Source organism: Solanum pennellii, chromosome 2 (genome assembly GCF_001406875.1).
Source record: "Solanum pennellii chromosome 2, SPENNV200".
Lineage (NCBI taxonomy): Eukaryota > Viridiplantae > Streptophyta > Magnoliopsida > Solanales > Solanaceae > Solanum > Solanum pennellii.
In genome coordinates this window covers 8,531,062-8,545,701 of record NC_028638.1, presented here as the reverse complement: position 1 = coordinate 8,545,701, position 14,640 = coordinate 8,531,062, and the positions used below count along the sequence as shown (strand labels likewise).

Below are 14,640 nucleotides of genomic sequence, written 5' to 3'. Positions count from 1 at the left end.
CACTCCAATGAACTTCGATCTGTGAGCAAACATTGAATCATAGATATATTGATCAAGTGAATGCATATGCCACTTACCATGAACAAGTATGTTACCATCATTGCCAATCTTATCTTATTAAAATCATTTAAAATGAATATGTTATGGATACATTCAAAGAATTCATTGTATTAAAATTAACAATTCCAAAGTACATCATTCCTCTCAATTAAACACTATATATATACATATCACTTGTCTTTTAACTATATTATTTGTTACTCATTCCCCCTCTATCTGTTTCTTCATCATGTGGAGAAAAAATCATATGAAATCTATTAGAAAGGAGGAAGATGAAGAATACACATTAGGAAAGAAACTAGTTGTTACCACTCTAAAAGATATTCAACTCCATTTGAAAGTCATCATACTTATCACAACTTCCTTCATGATTTGGTTTCTTTTCCTCTTAGTATTTTCACCCAAAAGAGTATCAAATCCAACCCGATTATTCCTTTCAACTCCTCCAAGAGAATGCAAAGACAATTTCTCTGTCTACATATACAATCTTCCATCCAAGTACAATTTTGATCTCTTGAGAGATTGCACTAGTTTGAATATCTATACGGATATGTGCCCTCATGTTACAAATAATGGTCTTGGAAGTCCACTCCCTCAAATGGGTTCTAGCTGGTTTACCACTCATCAACTCATCGCTGAATTGATCTTTCATGCTCGAATCCAGAATCATCCTTGTCGTACAAATGATGCACATAAATCAACTCTGTTTTATGTTCCTTTTTATGGGGGCCTCCATGCCTCAAGCAAGTTTCGTGAGCCAAATTATACTACTCGTGATGCATTGGCTGTCCAATTGGTGGAGTATATACACAAGCAAAAGTGGTGGAAAAGGAATAGTGGTAGAGATCATTTCATGGCTTTTGGAAGAACTGCTTGGGATTTCATGAGGAGTGATGAAGTTCCCGATTTTGGTGCCAACAAGTTGTTGAACATGTCTCCTGTGAAGAATATGTCAGTACTTCTCGTCGAAAGACATCCTTGGGAAGGGCATAATCAATATGGAATTCCTTACCCCTCGTATTTTCATCCATCAACCTCGTCTGAAATGGTTGAATGGCAAAATAATATGAGTTATATGGATAGGATTCATTTGTTTTCATTTGTTGGGGCTCCACGGACAGGAAAGAAAAAAGTTGTGACGAGAGACAGAGTCATAAAACAGTGTGAGGAGTCAAGTAACTGCTTGATTTTGAAATGTGGACATGGACCAAGTAAATGTCACAACCCGATAGAAGTTGTTAAAGTAATGATGAGATCCAATTTTTGCTTGCAAGTCTTAGGTGATTCATATACTCGACGTTCTACCTTTGATTCCATGCTCGCTGGATGTATTCCAGTTTTCTTCTCAAATCACACCGCGTATTCACAATACCAATGGTTTTTACCTTCTGATCCTACCACATATTCTGTTTACATTGATTTAGAACGAAATCATAGCATAAAAATTGAAGAGGAGCTTTTCAAAATTCCAATGGATGAGGTAGAAAGAAAGAGGAGGACCGTCATAGAATTGATCCCAATGTTCACATATGCACACCCTAATTCTACTTCATACGGATTTAAGGATGTTGTTGATGTTTCCCTAAAAGCACTTTCTGATCACGTTAGCTCATTGTTAAAACCAACCTTGCTAGATCTTTCTTAGGATGTACTAAATTTGGAATGTCTTTCAATTTTTTATAATTCTGAGATGTAATTTTATGGAGAATTAGCTCGTATTTCTTTCTTTATATATATATATACACAGTAAATATCAAAATAAACATGATAATACAATTATGATATGCTTACTCGAGATGGGATTTGCCTTTCCTTAGTAGTTAATACATTAAGTCCCTCTAGTTGGGCATTCAAAAAATGAATGATTTTGATTTATTGGCTAAATTAGACATTTTAATCATGGTCAATAATCAACCCCTCTCTGCACAAGATTCCAACTCATTTCCTTTCCCTTCTGAATTTCTCAAAATTTGAACTTCGAACGCTAAAAGATCCTTGATTGGATCCTTTATATTTTGGTTTAATTATTCACAAAGTTGGCCTTCTTTTCGCACATTTGATAGAATTATTAATAAAAAGATTGAATTCACATTTTGGGTGCTAGTCCCATAACATGTTTAGTGACCAAGTCCTCTGGGTCATCACTTGTGCCATATTTTCATATCTCTTTTTTTCTATTTCAATTTGCTCCTTCGATCACAACTTCGAAAGTACTTAGTTAATAATACTGCACAATTATGGCTAAGCACCATCCATGGATACAATACTTGAGAAAGAAACTCATACATAATTAGTTGAATCACAATATCCCCCCTCAAGTTGGAGGTGTGGAGAAAACTAATAACTTGCTCAATGTTGTAGAATGTTTGATCCAAGTTAAAGTCTTGATCAGTATATATGGAAGTTGATTAGTCAGATGAAGAGTGAAGTAGAGCGTTATCTGCATCAACTATATTATTTTCAATAGTTTCATAGTTTGTGATCTAATTTCAGTATGCATATTGTCCATAAAGACACAGTGTATAAAACAGAAGGAAAAGAAGATACATTAGATAGTGTAGCAAAAGGAAATATGGATTCTTTAAAAGCTACATCCCTGGAGATATGTATTTTTCTTGTAGCCAGGCTTAGAACTTTGTATCTTTTTTATCCAAAAGGGCGAATATGTGACGTGTTGTTCTAGGTTGGAGTTTGTCTTTGTGAGATTTTGGAAAGGCGGGATAACAGAGGCAACAAAAAGTTCTCATGTGGGAGGAAGTTTACTTAGTTTTATACAACAATTCATATTGACATTTCCCCTTCATGTGTGAAGTAGGTAGTATTTTAATGATATATGTGGCACTCAAAACATATTCCTTCAGTACTTAAGTCGTAATTTGGATTGGAAAAGAAGGGACTTGTAAGTTTCTAGCAAGTAATTATGTTTCTCTTCACCACCTCATTTTGTTGTGGTGTGTAGGGGCAAGTTATTTCATGAATGATTCCATAGACTTAAGAAAAGATGAGGTTTTTGAGTTTACAAAATCGAGTCCATTTTATTAGTCGTTATGGTCTAAACAAAGGCATTGAATTGGTTTCTAAGCATGGATATGAAGTTTTTGATGAGTGCCAAGGTGTTGCTCTTACATGTCAATAGTTGAGTCCATGTACACCTAATATAGTCATCAATAAGGGTAATGAAATATCTATAGTTTCATGTGTCATCATGTGGTAGGGACACCAAAGGTCTATATGCAACAATTGAAATGGTCTGGTAGATGAGTTGGTTATATGTGGAAAGGGTAGTCTTTCTTGTCTTGCCATTGGACAGACTGTACAAAGGAAAGGCTTCTTGGTGCAAAAGTTCTCAGGTATGGATTTTATTTCCCTCATCTTCACAAAAGGTACATGTCCAAGCTTATTGTGCCATAATACATTTACATCATAATAAGAATGGGTCATAAAAAAAGTAGAATTCTTAGAATTTTCATTGAATGAAACACTATATTGTACAAGAGATGGTTACTATGTTTACATGAGTAGAAAAGGAAAAGAAATGGACTTAACAAACATAGAAGTAGAAACACTTGGACTTGACATGATTTTAGAGGCAGAAGTAGTTGATGCAACACACTTAGCACCAAGGATGATTAGGCTTCATCAAACACTTAGAACACAAAAAATATAGTCCAACTTTGGCTTCGCCAATCACCAGAGGCCTCTCCAGTGAAGGGGCTTGTAAAATGCATGAGGATTTAGTGAAACAAAAAATGCTATCAGGTATGGACTTTAAAAGACAATGAATGGAAACAAGATTATAATTAATTAAGAGATTGAACATATAACACTTCATGTAGAACAATATGTGCTGCAAGTACTACACTACCAGTTTGCATAACTTTCACCCTATAACCATTTGACAAGGTAATCGATAAGGGGAAATAAAGGTAAGTAATGTTTGTTTGTACTGTTATATAAAAGGTCATATAGTTAGAGGCAAAGATCATATGGTTAGAGGCACCTGAGTCTATAAACTAAGAGTGATACCTTTCGTAAGGACACCTGCATGACAATTTGCGTGGAAGAACAAGCTATCTTACCTGCAAAGTTTACACTGCTAGTAGGAAAGTCCATGTGATTGTCATTATCTCCATTTTTCTTAACTTGGAGTTGTTCTAATAACTCTACGAATTGGACATATTATTCCTTTGTTAGCGGAGGGCCTGTGTTAACACTAGTTCCCCTATTCTCCTTGTTTCCTGGTGACAATGCACTCCTATGGACAGAAAAAACAAGTCATTTACTTTTATTAAACATGAGATTCTGATTATTATTTTTGTTGCCATTCTGATTAAAGGTGTTGGAGTTATAAACATATGGGTACTCATGCAATTTGTAGCATTTGTCCTCGATGTGTCCAGGTTTTTGCAGTGATATGAGGCATATTCCCAATGTAGGAACTAGTTTGGGAGTAGTTGGTCCTGAAGCTGTTTCTTCCTATTGAAGAGTAATTTTTCCTTAAAGACCTAGAGGTGCTTGCACCAGCTGAATAATTGAAGGCAAAAAACTCTGAACTGCTTGCATTGAGAGATGCGGATTCCTTACACGACTGACTACTTTGCTTGATTTTTATCTGTTTCTTATGCTCTACTAGCAAAGAGAAGGTTTGTGCTAAATAAGGTAATAGATTCATCACGGTAATGTTTCCTCGAACCACAATGTAGACTTTATTTAATCCCACAAGGAACTGTATCAATCTCCTATCCAGTTCAACCTTGAACATACTTTTCCTCGCTCCACATATGCAATTGCAAATACATCGAGTATGAACATGAAATGTACTCAATTCCACCCATAGCCTCTTTATTCTAGTACAGTAAGTGGTAATATCTAATGTACCTTGTGACTACTCATTGATCTCTCGTTGAACTTGATACATCTTAGCACCATTCGTTTGATCATGTCGATCATCCAATTCCTTCCATAATTCAAATGAGTTTAAGACATACTCCACAATGTCTATAATTTCCCTAGCTAGAGAATTGAGAATCTAGGAGGTAACTGTATCATCACATCTCACCCATAGGGGAAAGAGTGATGTTCCTTGATCGAGCTGTTTGCTATATCCATTGATGCAACCCAACTTATTTTTCACTGACATAACCCTAAGAACACCTCGTTTCCATGACTTATAACCTACTCTATCAAAATGAACTTTTACCAGCGAAGCACCTAGATTATCTGAAGGATGCATATATAAAGGAGAACTAATGTCCACACTACCAACACTGTTGTTGGTTACCAGATTCTCAATTGATTGGGATCCACTTTCAATCGCCATTACAAAACAATTTGACATAATTCAAATATACAAAGTAAAATTAGAACTCGATCTAAGACATAACAACACACTAGCAAAAAGAAAGTGGAGAAAATTAATCTAAACATTGATTAATTGAAAACAAAATCTAGAACGTGAACTGTAAGAAAAACAATGCAATACACAATGCTTGTGAGGATAAAAGTAATCGCTGAATTAATATACCTTGTGCTCTGATACCATGATAATGATACTACACACCAATGGCTTTTGATAATTGTAGATTACCAATCCAAGATGTTGATCATGAAGATTTTGATATTTGTATCCATAGTTGTGAACTAGCACAAATTCAATTCAAAAGAAGGTTCACTCATCTGGTGGAATGGAAGAACTGGAAATGACTGCATCTTTTAGAGATTAGATAGAATCTTATCGAATTAGCTGATGCAGAATTGGTTTACTCAAACGAAGGTTGAGCATCTTTCTATAACAAGATCTGATCATGCTCCTATGTTACTACACGTGGACAAAAGGGTGATTGTACATAGGAAACCTTTTAGGTTTCTGAACTTCTGGACTGAAAATGCTGCTTTTACTGAAGTTGTGAGACAGAATTGGGTGGCTAATGAAAATCTGAATCCTTTTTCATTATTCAAGGAAAAGATCAGAAGGGTTAAAAATACCTTGAGTAAGTGGAGTAAAGAGACTTATGATGATATCTTAAAAAAATTAGTGATTCAAAAAGATATTGTTAAAGTTAAAGAGAAATTATTTGAGGAGGTTCCCAATGCTTAAAATAGAGTATTACTCGAGAAGGCTCAGGTAGAACACAAGATATACTTGCACTTTGAAGAAACTTTTTGGAGACAGGAGGATGAATTTTATTGGTTTAAAGAAGGGGACAAAAGTACAAGATTTTTTCATAGCATTATGAAAGGTAGAAGAAAAAGACTTCAACTTAAAAGAATATAAAATAGTCAGGGTACTTGGGTGGTGGAAGAAAATGAAATAGCAGCAGAGGCAACAAAATTCTAAGCTAACCAATTTCTTTAAGAGAGAGATGCTACATCTATTTCACTATTGAGGCACATTCCTGAGAGTATTACAAAAGAGGAAATTGAAGATGGTGTAGAGATCCTACTCTTGATGAAGTGAAGCGAGTTGTTTTCAGCATGAATGTTAACAGTGCTAGTGGCCCTAATAGTTTGATAGGTAACTTCTATCAAAGTTAATGGGAGATAATAGGTCAAGACATTTTAAGATTGGTCCAAGACATTTTGTAGGGTTAACTCTTTATCCTAGTAAATTACTCACACTAATTTGATCTTACTGCCCAAAAAAGATCAACGTAACATCTTTGTTGATCTAAGGCCAATTAGCTTGAGTAACTTTATCAACAAGATCATTTATAGGGTTTTACCTGATAGAGTGGAAGGCTTACTCCCCAGATTAATCCTTTCAAACCAATCAGGTTTTGTGAAAGGTAGATGTATTACTGAAAATGTGTTTTTACTTGTTGCATATATCAGAAAAATGGGTAAACCGTCGAATGTTATATTTTAAGATTGATATGTCTAAGGCCTATGATAGGGTGTCTTAGTTTTTTGTGATGAAGGTGCTAAGGAAGATGGGATTTGCTGAAACCTTTGTTGATTTGATATGGAAATTACTGGCAAATAACTTGTATTTTGTATTAACAAATGGGCAATGTGATGGTTTTTTATTCCACCAGAGGGGTGAAACAATGGGACCCTCTATCCCCTGTATTATTTATACTGTTAGCTGAAGTTTTATCCAGGGCCCTAAATGCTGTATGTAAGGATAGCCAATATCAGGGATATGAACTTCTAAAATGGAGTGCTAATAAATAATTTATTGCAGATGATACTATTATATTTGCATCAGTACAAAAATACTCTTTGAAGAAGATTATGTCAGTGTAGAAGAAATACGAGAATCAATTAGGGAAAAAGATTAACAGAGACAAAAGTGCCTTTATATTCACCAAAATGTAGCTTATGTTGATAAAACTCTGGTGGAAGAGTGTACATGTTTTAATAGAGGTTAGTTCCCTTTTAAATACCAAGTCACTCATTCTAGGAAAAGAAAAGAGCATTATTTTGATCTTATTGGAAGAGTTAAAACAAAGTTACAGGCATGGAAAGGAAATTTGGCATCTTATCTTATGGAGGTAAAGAAGTGTTGATTAGAAGTGTATTTCAAACTGTTGCTAACCATGTCCTTTTTCTGCTATTGTGCCTCCATTATGTGTATTAAAAGAAATCCTTATCATCTTTGCCAAATTTTTTTGGAGTAACAAATATCAATACTAAGAGCAAACAGTGGTCTGCCTGGAACAATATTTGTTTACCTAAATAGGGAGGAGGTTTAGGCTAAAGATCTAGATTGACATGTCTCAAGCCTTATATGCTAAACATTGGTGGCGATCTAGAACTCAAAATTCTCTATGGTCAATTTTCATATGGAATGAATAATGTAAGAAGAAAATACCAAGTTTAGTACAATGGAAAGGTGGATCACAACTATAGAAGAGTATGTTGATGAATAGGGATATTATTGAACAACATATGCGATGGGAACCTAAAGGTGGTACATCTTGTATTTGGTTTGATAACTGGACATGATTGGGTCCTCTTTTTACATAACCTACAGAACAACAAACTTGCCATAACATGATCGATATTGAGATCATCCTGATGATAATGGGTGGGATTATGATGAGATGCAAATGCACATTCCGGATCATGTAATGGAACATGTCAAACAAAATTGGAGTATGTGAGACTGGATGATATTTTTTATAAGCCCTGGTGGACTAAAACTTGTTCAGCTAAGTTCACAGTCAAGAGTTCATGGAACTACTTAGAAAAAGAAACATGAGTACTATTTCTAAAACTATGGTACAAGGTCTTCCTTTCAAATTATCATTATTAACTTGGAAGGTGTGGACAAATAAAATAGCAGTTGCCACTCTAATGGTACAATGGAACTCAAATACCTCACCATTGTGTGGCTGTTGTGACGTTCCAGCAAAGGAGACAGTAAAGCACTTAATTTTTAAAAGGAGAAACTGTCAACACTATATGGTCTTACTTCTCTAATGCAACTGGTTTGTTAGGTTCATGGATTCAAGTGAAGCAAATGATAAGAAAATGGTAAGACACAAATGGTAATCCTAGACAAAATATGGTTTATCAAGAAATTCCCAATATGATCTTATGGTTTCTATGAAGGAGGAGAAATGCACTGTTACATGTAGGTGCATACTTTATCAACAAGGTAATTTGGGATATCAGTCAGAAATTTTATTGAGATGAAATTCAAGTACACAATCATTCCTAATACTTGGCCCCAAATGGTAGCTCTATTGGAAGTATATCGACCTGTATTTCAGACTCAAGTAGTTAGATCGTTAATGCCACATATGCGGTGGTGGAAATGCAACACAGATGGGGCATCTAGAGGTAATCATGGCCCAAGTGCAACTACATTTTTATCACAACCCGAGAGCACCCATAGTCATAACCGGGGTCTTCATCCTCGAAGAGGTCTTAGACAAGCCCTTATCATTCATCATTGCATATTCAAAAGAAATAAAAGCGGAAAGAAATTTAAAAACTTTTCATTTAAAGTTCAACTTCACTTAATATATCAAAATAGAAACTAACTTGTCTCACATTTCCATCTAGACATAAGAGTATGAGAATTGGGACTTCGCCCTTACATTAATAACAAGTCTTATAATATGAATTACAACATAGTCTTTTAATAAGGAAGGTGGAACTAGAATTAAAATCAAAGTATTTCATTTTCGGACTTGATGACTCACTAACTTGGGAATACAATCCAAGTTTCTTCAAGAAAGGTCTAGAATCACCTCAATGGATCAAACCTACACTTATGTAGAAAATAGAAGAAAAATGGGTTAGTATAAACCAAATGTACTAACTATGGAAGCTGCGCAAGTAAAACATTTGAAAATATGCACAAAAGGACATTTGGTTAAAAATATGCTATATTTACTTTGAAAGCCTTTATGCACATTCCAAAAACATGTAAATAAGTCCATACCATGACAAATCATATCCATAATCATAAGTACATCATAATAAGGCCATAGTTCAATATTTCATGTTAAAGTTAGTTTTATCAATACTCCATAAGGCCTTACTCATAACCCCTAATTCATGTCTACTAGTGCAATGTATATGTAAAGACCCATAACCCCACACATACAAAACAAACTATCAAGAAGATCAAAAGGATTGTCACTTACTTCATACATCACCATAACAAGTGAAACCAACACCATGCATACCAAGTGAAACCAACATCATGCATATCAGGTGAAACCAACATCACATCATTCATAATGAGTATACATAAATAACCAACCCTAGAACCCCTCTTAAGACCAACTTATGTAATGTATAGGTAAAGTCTCATACTCTTACCTACACTAAGTAGCATCCCTAAAGTAATCCTAGTTAGTGTCCGTCTTCTTATTTTCATTTATTCATTTTAAAAATTGGGAAACTTTGCCATAACCGACATAGACCATGTGAGCTACATGGAATCCGGTGTCCCCTCACACCGAAAGGATGGTGTCCTACTTGCCAAGGTAAGACATAACATTCGTAATATCATCTAGGTGGATTCTCTAGCTAAAATTCCTATTGGGGCACATATTTAAGGAACTAGGAGGTTGTTGCTAGGAGCTTTTTATGTTACGCTTCAATAGAATGAATTCGGTAAGGGTAGAATAACCCTCTCTATGAAAATTAGAATTGTGGTTTTCACCTCATGAGATCGTAAAGTGTGAACCTCCCTCTTTTGTGAAGGGACACATCTCATTGTCAAGTTAACCGGTGCTAAGATAAATTCCCTTTTTGAAGTGTCTTTAAGTCTTTCATAAACATCAATTCATAGTATAGGTCTTAGAGGATTAACCCCTTATATAACATGTACATAAATCATAGTATTATGATGAGAAAGCCCTTTCATCACAAACCCAACATCATGTGAGAACACTACTTCATAACATAGTCATAAGATGTTAATAGAAATTAACTTCAATTCCAAATAGTAACACACCCACCATCATCTCACAATCATCACATTCATACCATGATAATACATTCATAAATCTATCTTTCATACTTCAAGTAATCAACCTTACTAAAGATAAACCAACAATTCTATAATAGCATGTTCAAAACCTCGAAGGTCTTACCCATGGCCTTCACAATACCCTTTCAAGATTTCATACCAAATTCATGATATTTATCCATAAATAGGTTAACATAACAATACAATAATGAATTACACAAGAACATACTCAATTACATAACCTCTTATCATCATTTAACAAAATTCAAGGGTTAAGGTTAAGAGAAAAGGAATATTTATGGGTATTTAGAGAATTAGTTCAAAAAACTAAACAATACTTAAATTCATTCATAAACATTCATATTCAATCATTATTAATCGATTCTAGTGTAACATTTCGAAAATCCAAGACGTGTCTTAAAGCCTAACATAGGTGTCTTGAGGTCTAGACACTTTTTTAAGGACTATTATAATGAATATATGTCATTTAGAAAGCTTAGAAATCAAAACGTCTAAGAATGTCCATGACGTTTGGAAATTTAGTTCAAGGATGCACTAGCGTTCTTTAGCCTATTTGACTAGCTTTTAGGAGTCAGAAATGCATGAAATTTAGTGGAAGGGTGTCTAATATGTTTAAGATGATTCGTGGTTGAAAATTCCGGGTACACTCCCCAAGGACCAACTAAGGGCTCCTGAGGAGGACCCTAGCACGTAGGAGGTAACACTGCCTGGGCAGTCTGCACCAACAAAACATAAACGACGGGGCATGTGTTGATCGACGAGGCGTCGATGCCAACCGTTGACTAACACTTAGACAATTAATGGAAGACCCTTACCTGCATAGTCTCTGACCAAAACAACGGATGTGCAGCACAGAAGGGCACAGTGACCGTCGACTTACATAAGGACCGTCGATCGGGATCTCGTCTGTGAGGGTCTAATTATCCTGCACATTTTAACTTAGTCTCATTTAATTAATTAAGGGATTAAGTGTTTATTTAGGGGTTTAAGGGATTTTTATTAATTTAATTAACTCCCCATATAAAGATCCCAACCCCATTAGATTAATTACCACACACAAAATATACTCTCTTTCTTTTCTCTTCTTTCTCTCTCTATTGGAAGTCACCATTGAAGACAAGCTAAGGGAGGTTTTGGGGGCTGTAAAGGGAAGATTTCACCATCAATTCTTCATCAAACGTTAAGGTACAAGATCTAATTCACCTTTGAGACTTCTTTCCTTAAAGGGCTCCTTCAAAGTATTTTCAAAAGTTGAGTTTTCATGTTGGTTCTTCTCAATCTCGAAAATCATGTTATGAATTAATTTGTTCTTGTTTTATTTAGGATAATGAATATATTAACATGGATTCTAACTTAATTATGATAATTCTTAATGGTTTGGTCTAAATTTTAGAATATGACCCTAAACCCCTAACCCTAGGTTTTGATCTTGATATGAATTGTATAATGTTCATTCAATTGTCTTGGTTATTGATTGAATTACTACCCTATGATGTTATTGTATTGATTAGGAATAGATTTAGATGAATCATAGGCCGAATATGCTAGTTCTTGAGATGTTTATTTAGGTTATGAAGTATATTGTAAATTTTACCTAAGTATCTTGTCTTAAGCTATGATCTAGTGTTGTGTTTTACTGATGTAATTGGACTTTTTATTCTATTGGATATCATTATGTGATTATGTTACTCTCCTAATTGGGTTGAGTTATGGGTTGATGGTAAGACCTTTATGATGAACTATCAAGGAGACTTGGTAAGTCTTGTAATCCCTATTCTTTACTTCAACTTGTGGTTAATTGTGATTATGTCATGATGTTGTGTGGGAGTATGCCTTATTTAGGATTGATAGGGTGGTATAATGTTGAATTGAAATCTCTTGACTATGGTTGTGAGGTTGATTAAGATGTAAATGTTATAAGGATGGTGATGCTTACTAATGTGCTTTATTATGAAACTGATAATAAATGTGTTAACCTCACTTATATGAACTTTAATGAAAGGATTATACTCACATAATTCTTATTGAGCTATGATGATGATGATTATACAAGGCCTAGACCCTATGACCTAAACTAAGTTATGATTGTTAATAAAGACATAAAGACAATTCAATAAGGACCCGAGCTTAGCACTGAGTGATCTTGTATGTGAGGGGGTGACACTTTCCCAAATAGGGAAGGTAGGGTTCACTATGGTCCTCACGGGGTGGATAGACTCATGAACCAAATAGGGTGTAGAGTGACGTTTCCAAGACGGCCCCAAGTTCCTTAAACTATGTTGCCACCATAGGAATACTAGCTAGTGGATCCACCTAGATGCTATCTTGATGTTAGGTTTTACCTTGGCCAGTAGACCACCTTCAATCGTGTAAGGTTTTACAACATCGGATTCCACACTTAGATCTTGTGGTCTATGTCGGTTAAGGCAAGCGTTCCCTAAACTAAAATGAATCAATGGAGTATAAACTAAGTAGGGTTACTTGAGAGGTTTGACTTATCTTAGGTAGAGGTATGAGACTCTACTTATGCCTTGCACTAGTTGGCCTTGATTGAAGCTTTAGGAAGTTGTTATTATGTATGTATATAATAATGATGTATATGATGATAATATGTTGATGATACAATGATACGCTCAAACTTACTTCTCAAATAAGAAGTAAAGCGGTCGTGTCAAGTAAATAACCCAACTAGTGAGGTTGGGATCGTTCCCACGAGGAAAATAGTCTAGACTTAACTTCAACTTGATATTACTATTGTTTGGTCAATGACTTCCTTGGAAAGTAAAAACAATAAAAGGGGGGTTTATAGTTCTAAATGAGTGAAAATAACTAACGAAATTGAAAGAGACACTTAACAGCTTTGAATGTTGGAGTTTAATCAATTAATCAAAATAACTAGGTTTTACGTGTTCCCCGCAGGTTCATAACTTGATAATTCTAACTATAACAATTCTTTCCTAGTATCTTGCATGCAAAGTGATAAGTTATGTATTTCTAAATCCTTGGTCCGGCATCTAGAAAATCTCACTCCGCACCTTGGTCCGGCTACGTGTGTTGCTTTCCTAACCCTTATCGTTACCTCATATTAAGCATCGCATTCGATATTTGACTAAGTTACTACCTCGTACCAATCAATACTAGCCTATTAGATAGTATACACTAAATCTATGTTAATAATTCTTTTCCTATTATCTACCTCCTTGGTCCGGCAAGTAGCATTAAGGCGAGTTCTAACGTTGATCATCCGTTAAAAAGACTTCTAAGCGAAAGAATTATTAATACATGCAAGACACTATTCTAGAATTGTTATTTTAGTTAGGGTTTATCTCATTATTTGCCTATGGTTCCCACAACCCTAGTTATGGAGTTTAGTTACTCATAGCCATAANTAAGAATTCATGTACTTACTTCAATGAGAAAGAGTAAAATCCGAAAGTTTGCTTGCTTAATCACAAATAATCACTTGCAAGAATCTCAAAGTAATCAATGATCAATAATCCAGAGTCTAATAATATGATGTTTACTAATACAGTGTCTAACAATCTAAGAGTCTAACCTAACAGAGTCTAACAATGGTCTGGAGTCTAACAATGGTCCCGACTCCGACATCTAACACGAGGTTTTTCGAACTACTTATAGAAAAATAAAAACCTAATTATACAAGGACTCTATTTGCTTGAAATCTGTCAAAACGCGGCTGGGTCGACGGACCTCGCGACAGATCGTCGTGGTCACGACAGGCCGTTATGGAATCCGTCGTCCCATACTTGTGCAATTCCTTCTGCTTCTCTCTTCATTACCCTCGATGGCAAGTATGACGGACCGTCATAGGCGCAACGGTCCGTTGAGGGTCATCGTTCCAAAACAATTAAACTCTTGGAATATGGGTACTGGATTACTTCTCTGAACTTCATGACGAACCTGCAGGACGGACCGTCATAGACACGACGGACCGTCACAAGCTTCGTAACCCCACACTTGGTCAGACTTCCACATCTTCCTTCAGCAGCTTCACTATGCTGCCACCTACGGACCGTCACAGGCACGACGGACCATCATAAGCTTTGTAGGTGGTCTCTTCTGCATTTTTTCGCTCAAAATCTCCGCATTCATCTTTGGACAGATTT

General features: G+C 35.4%; 1 protein-coding gene across 1 annotated transcript in view; it reads left to right on the top strand.

Annotated features, from left to right (window-relative positions):
* The first annotated feature begins 307 nt into the window (after positions 1–307).
* The window catches only part of LOC107009748 (probable xyloglucan galactosyltransferase GT17), a 22,225-nt gene continuing 7,892 nt past the window's right edge, over positions 308–14,640 (top strand). The window contains exon 1 of the mRNA XM_015209092.1: positions 308–1,663. Coding sequence (XP_015064578.1) covers positions 308–1,663 — 1,356 coding nt within the window. The remainder of the gene's footprint in view (positions 1,664–14,640) is intronic.